We start from the raw sequence: 24,506 nt of genomic DNA on the forward strand, positions 1-24,506 counted from the left end.
TTCGATGTTGGAGGTTTTGTCGGTTCTTCTCGGTTGGAGGTTTCACTCCTCTATTTGTTAGGCATACCTCCCCTGCCTCTTCTTACTATAACCAACCGCTATTTTGATGCTACTCGTCGTCTTGTTTCCAACAAGCTTGAGTTTGCTCAATTCGGAGCTCATATGCAGAAGTTATAGAAGTTCTTGTTTTCTTGGAAGTGGCTTTTGTCTGGTCCCAGCGGTAGTACCGTGAGCCCAAGCGGTAGTACCGCTTGGAGCTCTCAGCCGTAGTACCGTTGCAGTACTGCTCTACTCCCGCCTCGATTTTGGGTCCTGCACTTTTCGTGTCGGGTTTAGTAGTAGTTGCACGGAAGTAAGGCACGGTAGTTCCGCCTAAGCGGTAGTACCGCTCCGGTCGGGCAGTAGTACTGCTACTGCATTACTGCCGCGGTACTCTGCTCTGCCCTGCCTCTTTTGGTCCCGTGTTCTGCTCCTCCAGTGGTAGTGCCGCTGGGGTGAGCGGTAGTACCGCTTATAAGCGGTACTACCACCCCAAGGTTCATGTTTTGTTGCTCCCTTTCCCTGCTTCTTCCGTCCGAGCGGTAGTACCGCTCGTGTGCGGGCTGAGCACATAACAGTTGGTTTTTTTCCCTCCTATAAAAGGGGGTCTTCTTCCCTATTGAACCTTATCCTTTGAGCTCGTGTTCTTCCACCATTGTTGACCTTCTTCGAGCTTGCTAACTCTCAATCCCTCCATGGATTCTTGCTAGTTTTTGAGGGAAAAGAGAGAGGAGATCTAGATCCACATTTCCACCAATCACTTTCTCCTCTATGTGAGGGGAACCCCTTGGATCTAGATCTTGGAGTTCTTGGTGTTATCTTTCTTGTTCTTCCTCTCATTTTCCTCCCTAGCATTAGTTGCTTCGATGGGATTTGAGAGAGAAGGACTTGGGCACTCCGTGTGCCCTTGCCATTGCATTTGGTGCATCGGTTTGAGTTCTCCACGATGATACGTGGAAGTTACAAGTTGAGAAGCTTATTACTCTTGGGTGCTTGGTGCCCTTGAGCTTGTTCCTCTTGGGTGCTTGGACGTCCTAGACGGTTGGTGGTGTTCGGAGCTCAATCATTGTGGTGTAAAGCTCCGGGCAAGCGTCGGGGTCTCCAATTAGGTTGTGGAGATCGCCCCGAGCAATTTGACGGGTACTGGTGACCGTCCCCAAGGGTTGCCAAAGTGTACGGGTTCGGTGACTGCCCCCAAGGGTTGCCATTTGTACGAGTTCGGTGACCGCCCTCAAGGGTACCTTAGTGGAATCACGGCATCTTGCATTATGCGAGGGCGTGAGGAGATTACGGTGGCCCTAGTGGCTTCTTGGGGAGCATTGTGCCTCCACACCGCTCCAAACGGAGATTAGCATCTGCAAGGGTGTGAACTTCGGGATACATCATCGTCTACGCGTGCCTCGGTTATCTCTTACCCGAGCCCTTTACTTATGCACTTTACTTTGTGATATATAGCCATATTGTTTCTTGTATATAGCTTGCTATCACTTAGTAGTTTATATTGCTTAGCATAAGTTGTTGGTGCACATAGGTGAGCCTAGTTGTTGTAGGTTTTGTGCTTGACAAATTAACCGCTAGGTTTATTCCGCATTTGTTCAAGCCTCAACCGTAAATATTTTAAAACGCCTATTCACCCCCCCTCTAGGTGACATCCACGATCTTTCAGCATGGTTCGCAAGTACCAAGTGATTCATAATCAAGTGATTCCAAAAGTCCATCAGTATGGAGTTCTTCATGCGCTTTATACCAATATGACCTAAACGGCAGTGCCACAAATAAGTTGCACTATCATTATCAACTCTGCATCTTTTGGCTTCAACATTATGAATATATGTATCACTACTATCGAGATTCAACAAAAATAGACCACTCTTCAAGGGTGCATGACCATAAAAGATATTACTCATATAAATAGAACAACCATTATTCTCTGATTTAAATGAATAACCGTCTCGCATCAAATAAGATCCAGATATAATGTTCATGCTTAACGCTGGCACCAAATAACAATTATTTAGGTCTAAAACTAATCCTGAAGGTAGATGTAGAGGTAGCGTGCCGACGGCGATCACATCAACTTTGGAACCATTTCCCACGCGCATCGTCACCTCGTCCTTAGCCAGTCTTCGCTTAATCCCTAGTCCTTGTTTCGAGTTGCAAATATTAGCAACAGAACCAGTATCAAATACCCAGGTGCTACTGCGAGCTCTGGTAAGGTACACATCAACAACATGTATATCACATATACCTTTGTTCACCTTGCCATCCTTCTTATCCGTCAAATACTTGGGGCAGTTCTACTTCCAGTGACCAGTCTGTTTGTGGTAGAAACACTCAGTCTCAGGCTTAGGTCCAGACTTGGGTTTCTTCTCCTGAGCAGCAACTTGTTTGCTGTTCTTCTTGAAGTTCCCCTTCTTCTTCCCTTTACCCTTTTTCTTGAAATTGGTGGTCTTGTTGACCATCAACACTTGATGCTCCTTCTTGATTTCTACCTCCGCTGCTTTTAGCATTGCGAAGAGCTCGGGAATTGTCTTATTCATCCCTTGCATATTATAGTTCATCACGAAGCTCTTGTAGCTTGGTGGTAGTGATTGAAGAACTTTGTCAATGACACTATCAACAGGAAGATTAACTCCCAGTTGAGTCAAGTGATTATGATACCCAGACATTTTGAGTATATGTTCACTGACAGAACTATTCTCCTCCATCTTGCAGCTATAGAACTTATTGGAGACTTCATATCTCTCAATCCGGGCATTTGCTTGAAATATTAACTTCAACTCCTGGAACATCTCATATGCTCCATGACGTTCAAAACGTCGTTGAAGTCCCGGTTCTAAGACGTAAAGCATGGCACACTAAACTATCGAGTAGTCATCAGCTTTACTCTGCCAGACGTTCTTAACGTCATCAGTAGCATCTGCAGTAGGCCTGGCACCCAGCGGTGCCAGTAATGAGGATAATCCTCAAGTTACGGACCCAGTCCGTGTAATTGCTACCATCATCTTTCAACTTTGCTTTCTCAAGGAACGCATTAAAATTCAACGGAACAACAACACGGGCCATCTATCTACAATCAACATAGACAAGCAAAATACTATCAGGTACTAAGTTCATGATAAATTTAAGTTCAATTAATCATATTACTTAAGAACTCCCACTTAGATAGACATCCCTCTAATCATCTAAGTGATCACGTGATCCAAATCAACTAAACCATGTCCGATCATCACGTGAGATAGAGTAGTTTTCAATGGTGAACATCACTATGTTGATCATATCTACTATATGATTCACGCTCGACCTTTCGGTCTCAGTGTTCCGAGGCCATATGTGCATATGCTAGGCTCGTCAAATTTAACCCGAGTATTCTGCGTGTGCAAAACTGGCTTGCACCCGTTGTAGATGAACGTAGAGCTTATCACACCCGATCATCACGTGGTGTCTCGGCACGACGAACTTTGGCAACGGTGCATACTCAGGGAGAACACTTTTATCTTGAAATTTAGTGAGAGATCATCTTATAATGCTACCGTCAATCAAAGCAAAATAAGATGCATAAAAGATAAACATCACATGCAATCAATATAAGTGATATGATATGGCCATCATCATCTTGTGTTTGTGATCTCCATCTCCGAAGCACCATCATGATCACCATTGTCACCGGCGTGATACCTTGATCTCCATCGTAGCATCGTTGTCGTCTCGCCAACTATTGCTTCTACGACTATCGCTACCGCTTAGTGATAAAGTAAAGCAATTACAGGGCGATTGCATTGCATACAATAAAGCGACAACCATATGGCTCCTGCCAGTTGCCGATAACTCGGTTACAAAACATGATCATCTCATACAAAAAAATACAGCATCATGTCTTGACCATATCACATCACAACATGCCCTGCAAAAACAAGTTAGACATCCTCTACTTTGTTGTTGCAAGTTTTACGTGGCTGCTATGGGCTGAGCAAGAACCGTTCTTACATACGCATCAAAACCACAACGATAGTTTGTCAAGTTAGTGTTGTTTTAACCTTCTCAAGGACCGGGCGTAGCCACACTCGGTTCAACTAAAGTTGGAGAAACTAACACCCGCCAACCACCCGTGTGCCAAGCACGTCGGTAGAACCAGTCTCGCGTAAGCATACGCGTAATGTCGGTCCGGGCCGCTTCATCCAACAATACCGCCGAACCAAAGTATGATATGCTGGTAAGCAGTATGACTTGTATCACCCACAACTCACTTGTGTTCTACTCGTGCATATAACATCTACGCATAAAACCTGGCTCGAATGCCACTGTTGGGGAATGTAGTAATTTCAAAAAAAATTATATGCACACGCAAGATCATGGTGATGTATAGCAACGAGAGGGAATAGTATCGTCCACGTACCCTCGTAGACCGTAAGTGAAAGCGTTATGAGAACACGGTTGATGTAGTCGAACGTCTTCACGATCCGACCGATCCAAGTACCGAACGCATGGCACCTCCGAGTTCAGCACACATTCAACTCGATGACGTCCCACGAACTCCGATCCAGCAGAGCTTCACGGGAGAGTTCCGTCAGCACGACGGTGATGATGTTGCTACCGACGCAGGGCTTCGCCTAAGCACCGCTACGATATGATCGAGGTGGATTATGGTGGAGGGGGGCACCGCACACGGCTAAGGGATCAATGATCAACTTGTGTGTCTAGAGGTGCCCCCTGCCCCCGTATATAAAGGAGCAAAGGGGGGAGTCCGGCCGACCCTCTATGGCGCGCCAGGAGGAGGAGTCCTCCTCCTAGTAGGAGTAAGACTCCCCTCTTTCCTACTCCTACTAGGAGGGGGAAAGGAAGGGGGAGAGGGAGAAGGAAAGGGGGGCGCCGCCCCCCTCCTAGTCCAATTCGAGACCAGAGGGGGAGGGGCGCGCGGCCTGCCCTAGGCCAGCCCTCTCTCTCTCTCCACTAAGGCCCATAAGGCCCATTATTTCTCCCGGGGGGTTTCGGTAACCCTCCGACACTCCGGTTTTCTCTGAAATCACCCGGAACACTTCCGGTGTCCGAATATAGTCGTCCAATATATCGATCTTTACGTCTCTACCATTTCGAGACTCCTCATCATGTCCGTGGTCATATCTGAGAGTCCGAACTACCTTCGGTACGTCAAAACACAAAAACTCATAATACCGATCGTCACCGAACTTTAAGCGTGCGGACCCTACGGGTTCGAGAACTATGTAGACATGACCGAGACACATCTCCGGTCAATAACCAATAGCGAAACCTATATGTTCATATTGGATCCCACATATTCTACGAAGATCTTTATCGGTCAAACCGCATAATAGCATACGTTGTTCCCTTTGTCATCAGTATGTTACTTGTCCGAGATTCGATCGTCGGTATCTCAATACCTAGTTCAATCTCATTATCGGCAAGTCTCTTTACTCGTTCCGTAATGCATCATCCCGCAAATAACTCATTAGTCACATTGCTTGCAAGGCTTACAGTGATGTGCATTACCGAGAGGGCCCAGAGATACCTCTCCGACAATCGGAGTGACAAATCCTAATCTCAAAATACGCCAACTCAACAAGTACCTTTGGAGACACCTGTAGAGCACCTTTATAATCACCCAGTTACGTTGTGACGTTTGGTAGCACACAAAGTGTTCCTCCGGTAAACGGGAGTTGCATAATCTCATAGTCATAGGAACATGTATAAGTCATGAAGAAAGCAATAGCAACATACTAAACGATCAAGTGCTAAGCTAACGGAATGTGTCAAGTCAATCACATCATCCTTCTAATGATATGATCCCGTTAATCAAATGACAACTCATGTCTATGGCTAGAAAACATAACCATCTTTGATCAACGAGCTAGTCAAGTAGATGCATATTAGTGACACTCTATTTGTCTATGTATTCACACATGTATTATGTTTCCGGTTAATACAATTCTATCATGAATAATAAACATTTACCATGATATAAGGAAATAAATAATAACTTTATTATTGCCTCTAGGGCATATTTCCTTCACCAACCGCCGTCCCGCACCGAGAGTTTTATTCTACGCGCACACATGCAACTGCCGCCGCCTCCTCCAAAAAAGTTAGAGTTCCTTTGTCTCCCGCCAGAGCCACAATTGGTGCGTCTCATCTCCGGTGGCCCTAGGGCCATGGGGGTGCGATGGATCCTGGCACTTGCCGGCAAAAGGGCTCCGTTTTTAGATATTTATTTTGGTTTTGTTAGGCTTTGTGTCTTGGTTAGAAAGACGAGACAACGACGAATCCCTGAAAATGGAATAAGGTTATGCCCGTCTGGCCTCCGTTCGGGTGGTGCATCTAGCATCGTCGGAGGGTGTGTGGAGGTGTGTCTCCAACAGATCTCGTAGGATTTGGCCGTTGGTTGTTTTTGGTGAATCTACTCGAATCCGGTTATCGTTCGTCTCCGTTTGTGTGTCTTCAGGATGGATCCTTTTGATCTACGCGTTTCTTCATCAGTGGCGGTTGTTGTTCTGGTGCGATGGTCCTATAGGTCGTTAGCACAATGACTTCCCGACTATCTACTACAACAAGTTTTGCCCGGCTCCGGCGAAGGAGGAACGATGACGACGGTGCGCCTTCAGCTTGTTTCATTGCTTGTAGTCGTCGCCAGGTGGTCTACGATTACAGACGTAGTTTTTATTGTTTTTGTTGTTCATTATTCTAACATGATTTTAAATGAATAGATCGAAAGTTTCCCCGAAAAAAAGTAACGAGAAATTTTAAGGTGTTCCAACTATTATAGATCATTCATTATTTCTAATTCAATGGCTAAGATTGAACTTACGAGCTAATAGATCACCAATGAGAGATAATAGGTTACCTACCTCTCATATTTGGTAAGCATCAGAAAAGAATTGATTATAAAATATTTCTAGTATTGCATATATCCTAGTAAAAGGAAATTATCGCATTCCTATTTGGTGCAACTAAAGCCATTAAACGTTGCGGGCTAACACGGAAATGTTAGGAGGTCAGAGAATAATGTGACGACAAATTAAAATTTATTCTTTATGACAACTTTAGTTACTTGAGGGTGACAACTTCAGTTGTGAAACATGATAACTTTCTGTTTGGATGGTAAATTTTATTTTTTTTGGCTTTTTTTGGATAACAACTTTAACTGTAAAAACGTCAGGACGGTGTTATTTCGTGCCACACGTGTGGCACTCATCATTTAGGCAAAAAATTGTGAAAATAGAGGTTGTAACGTGAGAGCAGATTAAGTTGGAACACAGAACTAGATAAAATATTTACACTGATATTGTAACGTGACAGTATTGATATTTTCCCTGAAGCCGTTACACATGGGTACACGACATTTGGACATGGACGCGTCTTCGGAGCACATGGTCGGATTTTATTTTAAGGTCTGTCTAGGACACATCTAGATGTGACATAGTTATGTCACATCTAAGCTGATTTTTACTTTGTTTGTGATCTATTTCTTTTGTCTTGATTTTTTTTGTTTCTTATTGCTTCATTATATATTTGTGGGAGGTTAGATGTGACATTTTTAAAAAACATCTAGATGTGAATTAAACAAACTGTTTATTTTACTCCGTATTATTTTGCGCGAGAGCACATGGTTGGATTTGACGGAGAGACCAGGAATATGTAAATCCAAAAATCTCACGTACTACGATTGCGTACCGCATATTCCGATTGGTGAGCAGCAAATCATGTTTGATTGTGCTAATTAAATGCTCAAGATCACAGCGGGACCGACCGGCGCCGGCGACCGGGCTTGGGAGTAGGCACCAGCCACGCCACACTAGCGAGAAGTACTACTAGTAGGAGAATTGGCGTGCGTCATGCATGCACAGCCAGAATCCATGACTGGCTCGGCTGGCCGGGCGCGTCCGTCGGCCTGGATCCATCTGCGCGCGAGTGCGGCGGTTCACTCGATCCAACTCTATCTTGGCTGACGTGCCGCCCCCTCCATCGGCTCGGCCCAGTCAACCCGCCCCCGCTGCCTTCGCTCCATACTATACAGCGCGCGGCAGCCACCAGTGCTCCTCCCCACCCCACCCCACCCCCCGCTCGCGCTCACTCCTTCGCTCGCTCGGTCAGTGGCGGTAAGCCGGCAGGAAGGCTCCCTCCCGGCCCACTCACAGCTGCCTGCTGCCATCGACAACGCGCGCTCGCGCACGGGAAGGAGCGCGCGGCGTCCGTTCCGTTGTTTCCATGGCTCCATCCCGCGCCGCCGCCGGCGCCGTGCTGCCCGTGGTGGTGGCGCTCCTCCTCGGCGTCGTCGCGGCCGCCGCCGCCACCGGTGGCGCCAGGAAGATGGCGTCCCACGGCGAGGTGCGGTATCGATCCCTACGAGATTACTACAAAGTTGTCTAGTAGTGCTGCAGTATCCGATTGTCACACGGCGCATCCTCTGCATTTACTATTCGACTATCATGCGGCGCATCTGCTGCATGCGTCGATACCGCATGCGGCGGGGTTATTTCTTTTAGAGAGGGCTAGTTGATACTGATGGACGGAGACTTCACGTGGTGGTGGGCAGGTAACTCCAACTGGGGTCTATCTATCCTCTATCCCCTTGCCCGCGTGACGGCAATCAACGAATCCATCTGACATTCTGACTATATATCTATGTAATCTAGGCAACGTGCGGGCGGGTGACCCCCCTGCTGAGCTGCGAACGGAATGGGCTACTGTCGAACCCGATTTCGCTTCAACGTACTAGCAGTAGTAGTACTTGCTACGATCTGTGTCGAATATTACCGCTGGGTGCTCTCGATCTTGATAGGCGGTAGTTCACGCTGTATTATCATCACGTGGAGCGTGGGTTCGTGTTGTACCCAATCTTTGGCTATCGCCGATAAGCTAGCTATCGCATTCTCACGTCCGGTCGGCTGGCCGGAAGGCGCAAATAACAGTTAAAAGTCGCCGCAAATCTGAAGATAATGATTGTGTCCATAGACACTAAGAGCTCCAGATTTTGTAAATGTTTTAATATTTTTTTGTAGATGTCACCAGAGGCACAACAAAGCTGGAGTGCACGTGATTCTTTCTCATAGATATTTTAACACAATAGGAGGACTATATGGGTCAAATCTTGATGTCAAACAAATACACAAAATAAGATTTATGTTTTGGTTATGAAGTATAGATTTTCCGTGTTAAAAGCATAGATTTTCCAGCTATTTCTCTAACTGATAAAATAGATATGTTACCAAATAATTAATTGTTACTTATGTGCTTCTAGTCATACATTTATTGCTATTTATATGGCCGACACTTATCAGGTTTTACCATAAGAAACAAATTTTTTATAGACCATGAATTATTGCTATACCGTAAATTGATCTGTTTTATTGGGTAAAAATTGGTTTGATAAAAACCAAAAGGGGGTGAAAAACGTAAGGGACGGTGTGTGTGTGTGGGGGGGGGGGGGGGGATAGAGTGAAAGATGGAACCTTAGGTTCTTTTTAAGTAAGTAGAGATAGAGATTATTAGATATTTTGATTAATTATATTGTTTATTGGATTCATTATTAGGTGTATGAAAATGGCTACCGATTTGTGAAACAGGAAGAAAACAATACAATATGCATCTTTACAACAAAAGATCAGATACACTATAAATAATATAACATCAATAGAATTTCATAATTAATATTTTGCTTTAAAATCACATCTGGATGTATTAAGTGAGTACTCTATTTTAGTGGTAATTACTAAATGTGTACGTGCAATGCACATTGATGCTAATAGGAAGTATCAATTGAGCGGAGATATTAGGTAAAATAGCTGATATTAGATAATATATTAATTGCACGTAAATAGTTGGTAGGATATTTTTACGCATTAACTACATGATTAGTGCTAACATTGATAGTAAGTTAGGTAGGATGCTTTTTACGCATTAATTACATGATTATCGCTAACATTGATACTCCCTCCGTCTAGGTGAATAAATCATTTTAGGTTGTGCACCATGACCAAGGAGGAGAGGAAAACGAGAGAACTTAATGTTTATTTGCTAATTAATAGCATTGCATGCAATAAACTAACCACTGCATGTCATGTTTGGTAGTCTCAAGTCATTAAAAGCATGCACACCCACAACTCTTATTGGTTGATATATCAAGAAACAAGAAACGAGGTAGAAGTTAGTGCATCGTGCCTAAGTGTTTTGGGATTATTTGATTTTCGTAAGATAACTTACATACATAGACGGAGGGAGTAGTAAATTGAGTGCTAAACATGTTAAACACTCGTCGTTGAAACAATCTAAGTCGTTGAATTGACCTGGTTTGATGGTTGAGATTAGTTGGATCTCTCACTTTGAGTTTTTTATATTGGTATATAAATATATAGATATAGATGAAAAAGGAGAGAATTGACAAAAAAGAGAGAAAATGCATTTTCGAAAATGGCGCACAAAATGTATATATTCTAATCGCAAAAAAATATTCTAGAAAGAAAAGAAAATTGTAAAAGCTTTTCCCCCTTCCCTTTGCTGCTCTCGTCTTTTCTCTTCCGTCGCGCTAAACAACAACGGGCCGGATGCACACGCACGCAGGGCGCGAATCTCAAGGCATCTCCCGGCGCGCCTGCGGCGGGCGGCTCGGCGGACCAGTTCCGGGGCAAGGCGCGGCTGCCGAGCTTCGCAGCGCCGCGCCGCTACGAGCTCTTCCTCCGCCCCGACCTCGTCGCCTGCACCTTCTCCGGCTCGGTGGCCATCTCCGTCGCCGTCTCCGCGCCCACCCGCTTCCTCGTGCTCAACGCCCTCGACCTCTCCGTCAACCGCGCCTCCATCCGCTTCCAGGTAAGGAGAAAGAAGGAGAAGAAATATGAAATTCGTTGAGACCTCGCCCTGTCCTCATCGTCCTTCGCCGGCACGGTTCTCGCAGGCTTTGGAGCCCACGGAGGTGGTGTTCTTCAAGGATGACGGTTTGTTGGTGCTCGGGTTCGCCAAGCAGCTGCCCCTCGGCGAGGGCCTGCTCAAGATGGACTTCAACGGCACTCTCAACGACCAGATGAGAGGTTTCTACAGGAGGTATGCAACGACTTCTTCTGGAATCTGCCGCCCTTGGTATTTACACCGCACATCATGATCAACGACCCCCCAACATTTGTAGGAAACCATGTCATGATTTGTTCCAAAAGATACCAATAGAAAATGACAAAAGGGGAAAAGTTGAACTGTGTTCTGTATTAACTACTCCCGATTAGTTACTCACCGACCAACCAAGTGACCAGTTCCAACTCCCGAGAATGCACTTACTATGAATTCGACGAATTTTTGCACTAGTTTGTGCTTAGGAAGTTCACTGTGAAGCCATTATAGTATTATATGATCTATTTCTAAAACTAGTAAATGAGCATGTGCAATGCACATTGATATTAGGGAGAAAATTAACTGCACGTTGATATTAGGTAGGATATCAATTACATGTTAATTATAAGATTAATATAGATGTTGATGTTTGGTATGCTATCAATTGCATGCTCAACATGTTGAGAGCTCACCATTGGAGCAATCTAGGTCGTTGGATTGACATGGTTTGATGGCTGAGATTAATTGGATCTGCCCCTTTGGGTCTTTTTATATTGGTATAGATATAGATAGATATATAGATATAGATATAGATAAGAGTTCAATCGAGCAATTTGGTATGAATTTCTTTCCTGCTATTTATGATTTTCTGATTCTATTTGATTGCAGTAAGTACCAGTATAAAGGAAAGGAGAGAAATATGGCGGTGACGCAGTTTGAGTCCGTGGATGCACGGCGGTGCTTCCCCTGCTGGGACGAGCCTGCATTCAAGGTGAATATATATGATAGCTGGAAGGAGTGTTCACGTAATTAGATTTTTCCCGCTCCGATCAACTATTTTGGTACTCTTGATTGACATTCTTAGTCCCTTATAAGTTGAGTATGTATATAATTAAATATATGTGGAAGCATATTCTCCCTGCCCAGCACACGACTTTATGTTCCTCAAATATGTGCACATAGAGCATCGGTGAGGTCAGATATATTTTCTAACATTTCTTGTTTTGCCGTTTCGATTTTCCAGGCTAAGTTCAAGCTTACACTTGAAGTTCCATCTGAGCTGGTAGCACTGTCCAACATGCCAGTAGCTAACGCGACATTTGCTGGTCCTATCAAAACTGTGCGTTACCAGGAATCACCACCTATGTCAACTTATTTAGTGGCCATAGTTGTCGGTTTGTTTGAATATGTAGAGGGTATGACAACAAAAGGTATCATCTCTGTTTCTGAAATCATCCATTCAAAGAGTGTGCATGAGACCTTTCTCTTTCCCTTTATTTTATTTGTTTGTTTAATTTTATTCAGGCACGAGAGTTCGTGTGTACACTCAAATTGGTAAGAGTAACCAAGGGAAGTTTGCACTAGATGTTGGAGTGAAGTCGTTGAATCTCTATAAAGAGTAAGATATCTACCCGTGCTTCCACACTTTGGTTTCTAAAGAATAGACATGATTGATGTTAATGAAATACTGTGTCAAAGCCATGGTTGTTGCTGAAACAGTAACATTAACAAAAAAACTCATTTCCTCAATTGTTCAGTTACTTTGACACTCCTTATCCACTCCCCAAGTTGGATATGATTGCTATCCCCGATTTTGCTGCTGGAGCCATGGAGAACTACGGATTGGTCACTTACCGGGAAGTAGCTTTGCTTTTCGATGACAAGTCTTCATCAGCATCCAGCAAACAGAGTGTATCTATCATAGCTCAGAAACTTATTTAACTTATCTTTTCATCGTTTACAGTTCACCTCTTAACTAACCGTGCTATGTTACTATACATAAATCGGTTCAGTAAGAAAAACTAAACTATCTCATGATCATCTATAATTCACTAATAATTCAACATTTTTTCGTCATTAAACCTTTTATATGTGTAAACATCCTTTTTATATTGACCTCAGCATGTATTTTGTTAGGTTGCAATTACTGTGGCACATGAATTGGCTCATCAATGGTTTGGCAATCTTGTAACCATGGAATGGTGGACTCACTTGTGGTTAAATGAGGGATTTGCTACATGGGTAAAACAATTTGATCACTCAAAAGTTAAAAGAATGAAATATCAGGTTACCAATGTATACTGAATGAATAGGCTTTTTGTTTTCCCAGATGAGCCATCTAGCAGTAGATTCTTTTTTTCCACAATGGAATATCTGGACACAGTTTCTCGATAGCACAACCACTGCTCTTAGGCTGGATTCACTAGAGGCGTCTCATCCTATTGAGGTAATCTCATTGTTTATAGGGAAACAGCAGGATTCTGCTGCGTATTTTTATTAATTTTTGTAAAATGAATACAAGAAGTTCCACAAAAAATAAGAAGAGCTATACAAAAACATGCGTCTCATCCTATTGAGGTAATCTCATTGTCTATTACTGTGCAATAGCCTGCTTCTGTGGTTGGATATGTTGTGCACTACATTCTCCGGAACCATAGTTGTCATTTGTCAATGTCGTGCACTCTACTATCATACCGAAAAAGGCTTTCGCCCCGCTTTATATATAAAGCAAAGATCAACAACAACCCGGTACAAACGCACTCCACCACAACACACACACCCAAGACAGGATACATAGGCGCCAAGCGCAGCAACACGACCCCTAGCACTACAAGAGCAATCGGGGGCTCCAACAATGAACACGCCACCGTGAAGATATGAAGCCACATATGACGAACCGTGGACTCCAAGACGGTGCCTTCAGGAAGGTTACGACACTGGAGTGCCGACACCGCCCGATTTGAGGATTAGAGTTTCCCCTGGAGCCAAACGACGAGCAATGAGAGACGTGACGACGCCTTCAAGAAGGGAACGAGCTACGCCGCCGCCGGTCTGTCCGAAGATAGAGTAGGTTTTCACCCCGGCCAACACTCACCGCCACCGAAAGGCACTCCCCGACAACCACGCCGCCCATGCGGCCATGGCCATCAGGCAGTACCGAGCGTCGGGCTCTGCCCATGAGCACCGTGCTACCACTACCAGGGCCACCGCCCCGGCATCCAAGACCTAGATCCGCCTCACCCAATACCCACCGCTACCCCAACCGAAGAGATGATCGGATCCTGGGGCAAACAAGGCTCCATCGATTTGTCCTGCAACACCGGGCGTGTGACGAGCATGGTCCTGCTGCCGGGCGCAAGACAGGCTCGGTCCTGCTGCCGGGCGCAAGACGAGCGTGGTCCTGCTGCCGGGCGCGAGACGAGTGTGTTCCTGCAGCCGAGCGCGAGACAAGCTCGGTCCTGCAGCTCGAGCGCGAGACTAGCGATGGGCCGCAGCTGGGAGAGGGCCATCCGTTCAACGGAAATAGCACCCGGACGACGAGGAGACAGATCGAAGGCCGACACAAGCCGCCAACAGACAAGCCGATGCCGAAACATGCCCACCGCTGCCGCTGCCGACCTGCCAAGCTACCGTGGAGCCACCCACGGCCAGGCCGCAACCACACCGGGCCACGGCCCAACCCGCGCTGCCCGGCGAGCTCCAAGCGTCGGAGCCGCCGGGCACACACCCGCGCAACCAACCTATGCTGCAAGCCACCACGGGGCCACCACGGACCGGCGCTGGGGGGGGGGAGTAGCGCTAGACCCACCATCGGCAGAACCACCTACACCACGTAGAGGCCACTGGCACGGGGAGACCAGTCGCCCTAGCCAGCACCACGCTAGCCAGGGCACACCACAGAACCTCGCCAGACAAGCCCGGCCGAGTAGGCCGTCTTCGGCCAGGCAGGATGGGATCAGCAACTCCACCCGCCGCCAACCAGAGCCGCCGGGGCCTCCACCACGTGCATCCGCCCTGCCACCCACGCGGCCAGGACGGCCAGCACCGCCACGTCTCGCCGACGATGTGCGCCCACTGGATCCGAGCAAAGGAGCGCAGATCCACCGCCAAAACGGCCAGCCGCCGCTCCCCATGGCGAGGAAGGAGAGGAGGGGGCCACCGCTTCCTGGGGCCGCCGCCCCAACGCCCAGCGCCGCCGCGCCGCAGAAGAGGCCGGAGGGCCTGATCCGCCCCGGCGCGCAGCTCCGTGACGCACGCCTTGCCGTCCAGGGCCGGCCTCCGCGTGCGACCAGAGAGAGAGGCCCGCCGCCGCCATCTGCTGCACGGGCTTTGCCCGGCGGGGTCTCCCGACGGCGGCGAGGGGGGCGGGAGTAGGTGGGGGTGGCGGCGGCGGCGTTAGGTTTCACTCTACTATCATAGAAGTGCAAGAATCTATTTTAAACTGTAAATTTTGACAATGTTATGTTTAAGTAACGATGGTGCACACTGCGTAATATGTTATTACCAACAAATTATTGGCCGATTCATGATTGACTCATGAAATTTCTATGGAATATTAAAATTGATGCCTAAATCTCTACTTTGACAAGTGGCATCTTACTTTGGGGAGCAACTTCAGTCAATGCATCAACAGAGATTCAGTTCGTGGCATTAATATTTTCACTTCTCTAATGCTAACTTGTGATTCATTTTATACTTTCCACTATTCGTTTTCCTGGATGCTCAGGTTGAAATACACCATGCCAGTGAAGTTGATCAGATTTTTGATGCTATTAGCTATGACAAGGGTGCTTCTGTTATTCGCATGCTACAAAGTTACCTTGGCGCAGAGCGTTTTCAGGTCTAATACTGCCTCTACTTGAACTCCAGAAACCTGTCACCGACTCACTCTTCTTGCCTAGACTTGGCATTCTTTTTCTCGTCACGTTGCTTAAAAGTATACAAGATCACTTTCAGCCAGTTTATTTTGTTCTTTAAGGAAACAGTGATACTTTGATGTCATTTCCCCACTATTCCATGTAGTGGAAACACTAGACAACTCCATGGCTTGTCCATTGCATAAAATGTTTGTATGCTCTTGAATCATACTAGTTGGTAAACATGCTTTTGTCAGCGGTGTTTTAGGGAGAGATTGCTGTTCTTTGAAGACATATTCTAGGAGCAAAATAGCCATTTCTTCGTAGATTATCCTGCCCTTGTTTAATGCATACAAGCATCATATGTGACAATTTGTACTTCACCGGTCACATGATTTAAGGCGGATGGTTTGATAAATTAGCATATAGAGACAGATTTATCGATATGGGTGTGATGGTGATCTTATGTATTGTTGTAGCATGTGTCATTCTCACAGGATAACATTACTTGTTCACAGAAAAAAAAGGAGTAAAATTTAACGATCTTTGACTCTTTTGCTGATCATATAATGAATCTATCAAACTGCACAGTAGCTTATTATGTTAAAATTCATTTTTCAATTAATTACATTATTTAGTGAAACAAATTGCTGCACTCTCCTTTTTGTGTAATTTCCCCCTGCTCCTCTTTTAACTCCATGTCGTTCTCCTAGTGTATTCTCATATGCTATATATATGAAACTGTGTTCTTGCAGAAAGCGATGGCTTCATATATGAAGAAATATGCATACTCAAATGCTAAAACCGAGGACCTGTGGGCTGTTCTTGAAAAAGAAACTGGTGAACCTGTCAAGGATTTGATGACTACATGGACGAAGCAAAAAGGTTATCCTGTTATTAATGCGAAAATTAAAGGGAATGACATAGAGATTGAGCAGGTAATAGGTTATCTTACATACCATCCTTCGTATCTATCATGCATTTATCATCACACGAACAACCAAGTACACATTTGTTTGGTTAATATTCCCTTGCTATTTTGTTAAGTTCTAGTCGTGCCATGCCATTTGGAGTTTCTTGTTTAAGAAAATCATCTGCTAACTGGTTATGGCAAAAGCTTGACCAAACCTTTGTTTTTGTTCCATACCATTTTGTGGACGTATAACTGACTGTTGTAACTGGTCCTCTGAGAATAGTGTACTCAATGATGGGCAAAACTGGAAATGTTGTACTGCCTGTATGGCCATTGATCTGTCACTTGTTGCATTCACGTATTTACGCAGCAGCCCTAGTATCTGATCATATATTCTGGGGTATGGCTGAACGGTATCAACAACAACTTACATGAATCTCATAGAAGAACTGAATTAGATCTTGTTCTGAAGTTGGAGCTCTTTTAGGGTGCTCTATCTTACCACATTAGAGGTAAGAGGTGGTTTCAATCTGAGTCGTTGGTTGATGAAAGTTTGAAGGTTATTTTGGGCCCTAGTCCAGATAAGGCTAATAAGGAAACCTACAATTAATTTGGTAAGGTAGATAGGCACGGAAGTTCCCCTACAAATCACGAGAGACATGTTTAAATGCACGTTACTTCCCATGTTCCCATCTCAGCCCAGGGATATACATCCTGCATGACTATTGATTTAAATCAGATGGTTGCAAAAAGATCTAGACCACAGTTTTCTGCAGTTTCAGTTATGTATTGCTAATTTGAATGTTCAAATAATTTATATTTGGGAGCAATGTTTAGTGTTAAATTTTATAACAGCTTGAAATGGAAGCGTCAGATTCGGACTTACAGATGACGTTAGTATCATACGGCGATAGGCATGAATTAGTTATCAAACTTTAATCATGAAGTATGCTTTTTCTGTAGTAATGTACTTGCATGTTTAATGGTGACAATTTGGGATAATGTTTGAATTTCTTTACTTTTCTTTCAGTTTTCTGAGAGGATGTTTATTTCTAATAAATCTAGACAAGCAATTCAAAAAATAATCATTACATTTGTCCTGTCAAATGTGAGTCTCCATGTATAATTTGATGTGCAGTGATAAATTATGGTATTAGGTCAGACTGGCTTCCTTTCCTTAAATATGTTGATTTTTTACAGTTATTTGCCAATTATTTCATGTATTGCCGTACCCAATTCCCTCTACGAGTTAATAGACCACCCTTAGCCACTAGACCAAAGCAAATAGAGGGTTCTCACAGAAGTGCGTCTTAAAAGCGGATATTTTATATTGGTTAAAGTGAAAATTCTAATAAATGAAAATGTTAAATACTTGATCTCGTTGACCGATAGATCTTCATGTATAGCATTTTTCTCCGTGAACTTAATGATTTCTGTTTGTTCCAGGCCCAGTTTTTGTTAGATGGGTCCTCTGGCTCTGGCATGTGGATTGTCCCTATAACTTCAGGCTGTGGTGCATATGATACACAGAAAAAGTTCTTGTTGAAACTTAAACGTGATAAGCTGGTCACTGGTTCACAATGTGGTGACCGAAAGAAGGGCGGAAACTTTTGGACTAAGTTGAATATAAATGGAACTGGATTTTACAGAGTTAAATATGACGATGAGCTTGCAGCTGCACTTCAAAATGCGTTGGAGACCAAGAAGCTCTCACTAATGGATAAAATTGGTAAACGCAACATGTGACCGTTGAATCTGCTTGTAATATTTTGGTGTCAGGTATTATAACATTACCATTGCAGGCATTGTGGATGACTTATATGCGCTTTCTATTGCCCGCCAGCAAACATTTGCGTCGTTGCTACGTTTACTCTACGGTTATCGTGGGGAAGCTGATTATAGTGTTCTTTCACACATAAACACTGTACGTAAATCCTGTAGGTCCAGTTGATTCTATCGTGCTCTATTGTTCATGAAGATAAATCGCCTATATCTTTTACTTTGGATTGGCAGGTAACCGCAAGTATTGCTAAAGTATCTGCCGATGCTATTCCTGCCTTGGCTGGTGACATCAAGCAACTTTTGATCAAGATTCTTTTGTCACCTGAAGAGTATGCCTCACCATAACTGCTATGAGTTTCTTAATGTGTTACACTCACAATAGATCATCTCTTTTGTTTCACAAAAAGGAAAAGGAAACATAATATGCCATTAATCTTCTTCCTAACTTCTCATGTTGCTTGAACATTCCTTCTTTTGAGGCCGATGCATGACAATCGCATGATTCTTTCACGTTATTACTGTATATTTGCTACATTTTCCTATGTTTCTTCTTTTTGACTATGTGATACTTATCTTTCAGAAAGTTAGGCTGGGACCCCAAGAAGGGTGAGAGCCACCTGGATGTAATGCTTAGACCACTGCTGTTGACTGCACTTGTCCAACTTGGACATGGTAAGACCATCAATGAAGGAGTTAGGCGCTTTAACATCTTCACACGTGATCGCAGCACTTCTCTTCTTCCTCCGGATACTAGAAAGGTCCTACCTTTTGCTATCACTTCACGTGGTACTCCTATGATTATTTCTTCCATTTGTAACTTGCGCTGTTCTGCAGGCCGCATACCTCTCTGTGATGCAGAATGTTAGTAGTTCAAACAGATCTGGTTATGATGCTCTCCGAAAAATCTACAAGGAGTCAGCTGAAGGGGAGGAAAGATTACAAGTCTTAGGTGTGCAGCCCTTTGACCATGTTAAACTAACAAAGCTTGCCCATGTTTTTGGTTGCTCTAAAAGCATTTTTTTTATTGTTTGAAGGCATATTATCTTCTTGCCGGGATAAGAGTATCGTCCTTGAATCACTGAATTTAATTTTCACTAATGAGGTAAATGCAAATATCATTACTTTCTTCCACATTTATAGTCGAAGGTCTCTATGAGCTTACTTGTGTGTCAAGGGCAAGCTGTACTCAGGTCTCATATGCCTCTCTTGCTTGTCAGGTTCGCAATCAAGATGCATCTATGCTCCTTAGAGGTATTCAACCAGAGGCACGTGAAATTTCGTGGAACTGGTTGAAGGTACGATCTCTTTTAACAATGAGGACCCTTTTGTCTCTGTGTGTTGACATGTTGTTGATGCGTAAAAGTCGTTATTTCTGGGTCCTGTCTGGAACATCAGATTCTTGTAGGTATTCTAAACAAATTGGAATATCCAATCATGAGATGTTTCCTTTTCTACCAACTTCATTGAGATTTCTGCATTACAAAGAGGACCCAGGGTTCTTCTGTTTTTGTCTACAAGATCTCAAGTCAAGTGGCATATTTGCAAACAGCTGAACTATGTTTGTGAATTTGTTTCGGGATCCTGATCTCTGTATATGGATTTCCCTTGTGAATGTATTTTAAATAGAGTGAATTTGAGGCAGCAGCACCCAACCATCTATTTTTTGTGGTTCCTTCATCTGACACCTTAGGAGATGACTGATGGTTCATACTTAGTGTTAGCAGACTGAAACATTTCAAAACATGGTGCTAACATTTGTCCCGTTCTGTCTGTCTGCAGGAAAACTGGGAGCGCATCTCAAGGACATTTTCTGGGAGCTTGGAGGCGAGTTTTGTTAAAAACATTGTTCCATTGGTACATTTAATCACAGTTCTATTGCCCTATTTCCGTGATCATATTCCCCAGTTTTGCAGGTATTATTTCCATAAGGCCATAGCTAATGTGGACTTCCTTGTTTCTTGTCAGTTCACCTCCAACGAGAAGGCGGCAGAGATCTCCAAGTTCTTTGCAACGCGCACAAAGCCCGGATTCGAGAGGACGCTGAAGCAGAGCCTTGAAAGCGTGCGGATCAGCGCGAGATGGGCCGAGGGCATCAGGAGTGAGCCCGGGCTTGCACAGACGGTGCGCGAGCTCCTGGCCAAGCCCTGACGTGCTGCAGCTAGAGTGCTAGGTTACAGTTGTTGTTGGCAATAAGAATGCATTTGTGCCTTATCATAGAAACTGTGGCTTGAGATGGTATTTGGTTGTACATTTGTAGTGGTGGTGGTAGTGAGTCAGCTGATGCCAGTTTGTAGCCAAATCATTGATTGTTACGAATGCATGTGGTGCAAACGGGTTGTATGAACAATGAGAATGTCAAGTTGGAACTAGGTAGCATATCCATTAAGAGGAAATTCAGGCAAAACAAAGAAATTTTTGGAAAAGCTCCAATCTCAGTGTCATTAGAACAAGCCTCCTTGATGTATCTTTTTTGGTAAACTGAATGTACGAGGAGACTTCACGTGTGTGGTTATAAAGCCGAGCCGACGGAATATACGGGACAACTCTTGATGCAAAGCAAATACACACAAAAAAGATTGTGTTTGGTTATAAAGTATAGATTTTCCAGCTCTCTTTGTCCTTAATATAAGATGGTTTTTTGCAGTGACTGTTGTAGTGTTCCTTAAACTGATAAAATAGGTATGTGCCCAATTAATATTTGGTTACCAAATAGTATAAGAGATTTATCGGGTTACCAGATATAGTATTAGATATTGATTGATACTTATCAAGTATGTAAGATATTGATTGATAATTATCTGCTTCTGGGTTGTGAATTTACTACTAGTACTACTTATTGGGTTACCAAAGATGGGGCCGCTCCATCCATACCCCCCGCTGCCTCCGCTCCATATTTATACAGCGGCAGCCGCCAGTGCTCCTCCCCACCCCCTCGCTCGCTCGCTCGCTCACTAGCTCGCTCGCTCAGTAGTGGTAGGCCGGCAGGAAGGCTCCCGGCCCGCTCACAGCTGCCTGCCATCGACAACGCGCGCGCGCGCGCACGGGAGCGCGCGTCGTCCGTTGTTTCCATGGCTCCACCCCGCGTCGGCGCCGGCGCCGTGCTGCCCGTGGTGGTGGCGCTCCTCCTCGTCGTCGCAGCAGCGGCCGCCGGCGGCGGCATGAAGACGGCGACACACGGCGAGGTGCTGTATCGATCCCCTGCCCACGAGATTACAAATTGACTGTTTGTTTGTGATGCGCCGCATCTGCTGCATGCGTTGCAGGATGGTGCTGTAGTATTTCATTTTTGAGAGAGCTAGTTGAAACTGATAGGAGGAGACTTCACGTGGTGGGTAGCCGGGTAGGTAGGTCCAGCCGGAGTCTATCTGTATCCCATTGCCTCCGTCTAGGACTGAAACGGCTAGATGTATATATGGAAACGGCTACATATTGGTGTAACTGAAACAAAATATGCATATTTAAACAAACTGGTAGTAAATGCTTGCACGTTAATATTAGGAAGGAAATTAATACATGTTTATAATAGATAGGGATATCAATTGCGTATTAATTACACGTTTATATTCAATAGAATATCGATTACATTTTAATTGCACGCTTATATTGGATATGATGTCAATTACACCTGAATAATGTGATTAGCATAAAGGTTATTGTTTTTTTTTGAGATTTTTTCATTCAATTCACGAATCAGTACAAAGTAGTTGATCCTTACAAGCACACTGAAACACAAACACAAAGGACCGTGAACACCTAGAGTACCCTAAGGCAACCATAACACAAGAAGATCTTCGGAGCCCTGTGTCATCATCCCTGAATCTTGACAGAAGACCCCTGCAACAGAAGGATCTGCAACCAGTCGCAAATAGGTCATCATCTTCGACCACGGTATAATTGCCACCATGCTGCCTCCTCCTTTCTTAACACCAGCGCTGAGAGGGTATGGACATCAATCCAACACACCTGCAACAGCCGTCGCCATTTTTGGCTTTGAGTACCGTGAAAAGTGTCCCTTCCGGAAGGAAGAGAACTCGAGTCATCCAACCGGTCCAGCACCGTGGCCGGGTCATCCGTCCGGACAAAGTAGGATCTCCCACCAGCATCAGCGCAGAGCAAGAAGAAGAACAGCAGCAACAAATCATACCAACAAGGAAGAAGAAAGGTCTTCATCTTCCTGCATCCATCGCCCATCTGAGAATCCAAACGGCCAGTGCCGATGGACCTCTAGCCACCATAGCCCGCGACCTCGACGAGATCCGGAGATCCCCAACCCTGTTGGCTCCTAGACAAAGGCAAAAGCCTCGCCTGACCGTGAACGGAGCCCAGAGAAACTTATTCCGACGCGACACCACCGCAACGGCCTCGACATCGTCTCCCTCACCCCTAACCCTACCACACACCCACCTAGCGAACAGACCTGAGGTTCCCCCTCCCTCCCGCCGTCGAAGCGACCGACGGAGAGAGAGGGAACCGGCGGCGCGCAAGGGATCCCTCGTCGCCTCCTTGATCGCCTCGTGCGATCCTACTTTTCCGGGCGACTTGCGGTCTGTCTCCGCCAATTGTTCATAAAGGTTGTTACTACTTGGTAGTATGATATTAACTTCATGCTAAACATGTTGAGTGATGACCATTGAGACAAATTTTTGATGGCCAAGATTAATTGAGCTTTTTATATCGAAAAAACTAACTGGCCAATGTTCTTCGGGAGGGGTTGGCAAACAAACGCATTTTCTTGACAGTTTCAGTTGCGACTCGAGATAAAATGGTGACAGTTTTTAAGAAGAAAAATGCATTTCTTGAAGAAACTGTCATGTTATTATAAAAAATTGTCACGCGGTTCACAAAATGTCACTCCCTTCCAGCGAACATGCGCTGGCTATTGGCGTTCTTTTATATTGGTGTACACATAGATATAGATATGATATGGATATACAATATATTAAATTCGTGATTAATATTTTGCTTTAAAATCACATTTGGATGTATAAAGTTTTTTTTAGCAAAATTTGGATGTATAAAGTGAGTACGCTATTTTAGTGGTACTGAAAAAGGAGATAATCCATTTTCGGAAAGTCCCTTAAAGTGTGCAAGTTTGTAATAAGAAAAGAAAAATGTAAAAGCTTGTTTTTTTTTCGCTTCTCTCGTCTTTTCTCTTCCCTCGCGCTAAACAACAACGGGATATACGCGCACGTAGGGCGCGAATCTCAAGGCATCTCACGGCTCGTCCGCGCCGCCTGCGGCCGGCGGCTCGGCGGAGCAGTTCCGGGGCAAAGCGCGGCTGCCGAGCTTCGCCGCGCCGCGCCGCTACGAGCTCTTCCTCCGCCCCGACCTGGTCACCTGCACCTTCTCCGGCTCGGTGGCCATCTCCGTCGCCGTCTCCGCGCCCACCCGCTTCGTCGTGCTCAACGCGCTCGACCTCTCCGTCAACCGCGCCTCCATCCGCTTCCAGGTAAGGAGAAAGAAGGAGAAGAAATATGAAATTCGTTGAGACCTCCTCGCCCTCTTCTAACCATCCTTCGCCGATACGGTTCTCGCAGGCTTTGGCGCCCACGGAGGTGGTGTTCTTCAAGGATGACGGTGTGTTGGTGCTCGGGTTTGCCAAGCAGCTGCCCCTCGGCGAGGGCGTGCTCAAGATGGACTTCAACGGCATTCTCAACGACCAAATGAGAGGCTTCTACAGGAGGTATGCGACGACTTCTTTCTGGACTCTACCACCCTTGGTATTTGCACCGTACATCAACACAGCACTTGTGATAATCTATATATAGGAAATCATGCCATGATTTGTTGAAATTTTAAGCAGGAAATTACAAAAAGGGGAAAAGTTGAACTATGGTTTCTCTTTACTACTCCCGATTAGTTACTCACCGACCAACCAAGTGACCAGTCCCGAAAATGCACTGGCTACGAATTCGATGATACGTGGTTTGGAAGTTCACTGTGAAGGCATTACAGTGTTATGATCTATTTCTGAAATAAGAGTTTGATCGAGCACTTTGGTATGAATGCCTGTCCTGCTATTTATGCTTTTCTGATTTCATTTGGTTGCAGTAAATACCTGTATAAGGGGAAAGAGAGAAACATGG

At 44.9% G+C, this 24,506-nt stretch overlaps 2 protein-coding genes across 4 annotated transcripts; both read left to right on the forward strand.

Moving 5' to 3' along the window:
- Positions 1–7,988: 7,988 nt before the first annotated feature.
- LOC125509124 (aminopeptidase M1-C-like) lies at positions 7,989–20,850 on the forward strand. Of its 3 annotated transcripts, none has more exons than XM_048674014.1 (20): positions 7,995–8,379; positions 10,612–10,857; positions 10,943–11,088; positions 11,758–11,860; positions 12,113–12,299; positions 12,394–12,487; positions 12,627–12,780; positions 13,006–13,110; positions 13,199–13,315; positions 15,596–15,709; positions 16,481–16,663; positions 18,085–18,367; positions 18,441–18,562; positions 18,652–18,749; positions 19,001–19,178; positions 19,255–19,369; positions 19,455–19,522; positions 19,638–19,715; positions 20,200–20,244; positions 20,386–20,850. In XM_048674014.1, exons 1-20 carry the CDS (start codon positions 8,260–8,262, stop codon positions 20,566–20,568), a joined length of 2,739 nt encoding a protein of 912 aa, XP_048529971.1. In that variant the 5' UTR covers positions 7,995–8,259; the 3' UTR covers positions 20,569–20,850. The 3 variants fall into 3 exon arrangements, with proteins under 3 accessions (XP_048529969.1, XP_048529971.1, XP_048529970.1); XM_048674013.1 differs by having other exon boundaries at positions 8,008–8,379; positions 20,200–20,274; XM_048674012.1 differs by having other exon boundaries at positions 7,989–8,379; positions 20,200–20,850.
- Positions 20,851–21,324: 474 nt separating this feature from the next.
- On the forward strand, positions 21,325–24,506 carry LOC125509125 (aminopeptidase M1-C-like). The gene is made up of 4 exons (XM_048674015.1): positions 21,325–21,602; positions 23,615–23,869; positions 23,958–24,103; positions 24,224–24,506. Exons 1-4 carry the CDS (start codon positions 21,489–21,491, stop codon positions 24,381–24,383), a joined length of 675 nt encoding a protein of 224 aa, XP_048529972.1. The 5' UTR covers positions 21,325–21,488; the 3' UTR covers positions 24,384–24,506.

The sequence above is a fragment of the Triticum urartu genome, chromosome 5 (assembly GCF_003073215.2).
Source record: "Triticum urartu cultivar G1812 chromosome 5, Tu2.1, whole genome shotgun sequence".
Classification (NCBI taxonomy): Eukaryota; Viridiplantae; Streptophyta; class Magnoliopsida; order Poales; family Poaceae; genus Triticum; species Triticum urartu.

Bases quoted from the DNA above. Each gene is read 5' to 3' on its own strand.
- LOC125509124 (XM_048674012.1), top strand. From the start codon at position 8,260: ATGGCTCCATCCCGCGCCGCCGCCGGCGCCGTGCTGCCCGTGGTGGTG. The intron at 18,750-19,000 runs GTATGCCTCACC...CTTATCTTTCAG, and splicing joins ATTCTTTTGTCACCTGAAGA to AAAGTTAGGCTGGGACCCCA. The intron at 19,716-20,199 runs GTACGATCTCTT...GTCTGTCTGCAG, and splicing joins TTTCGTGGAACTGGTTGAAG to GAAAACTGGGAGCGCATCTC.
- LOC125509125 (XM_048674015.1), top strand. From the start codon at position 21,489: ATGGCTCCACCCCGCGTCGGCGCCGGCGCCGTGCTGCCCGTGGTGGTG. The intron at 23,870-23,957 runs GTAAGGAGAAAG...CGGTTCTCGCAG, and splicing joins GCGCCTCCATCCGCTTCCAG to GCTTTGGCGCCCACGGAGGT. The intron at 24,104-24,223 runs GTATGCGACGAC...AATTTTAAGCAG, and splicing joins ATGAGAGGCTTCTACAGGAG to GAAATTACAAAAAGGGGAAA.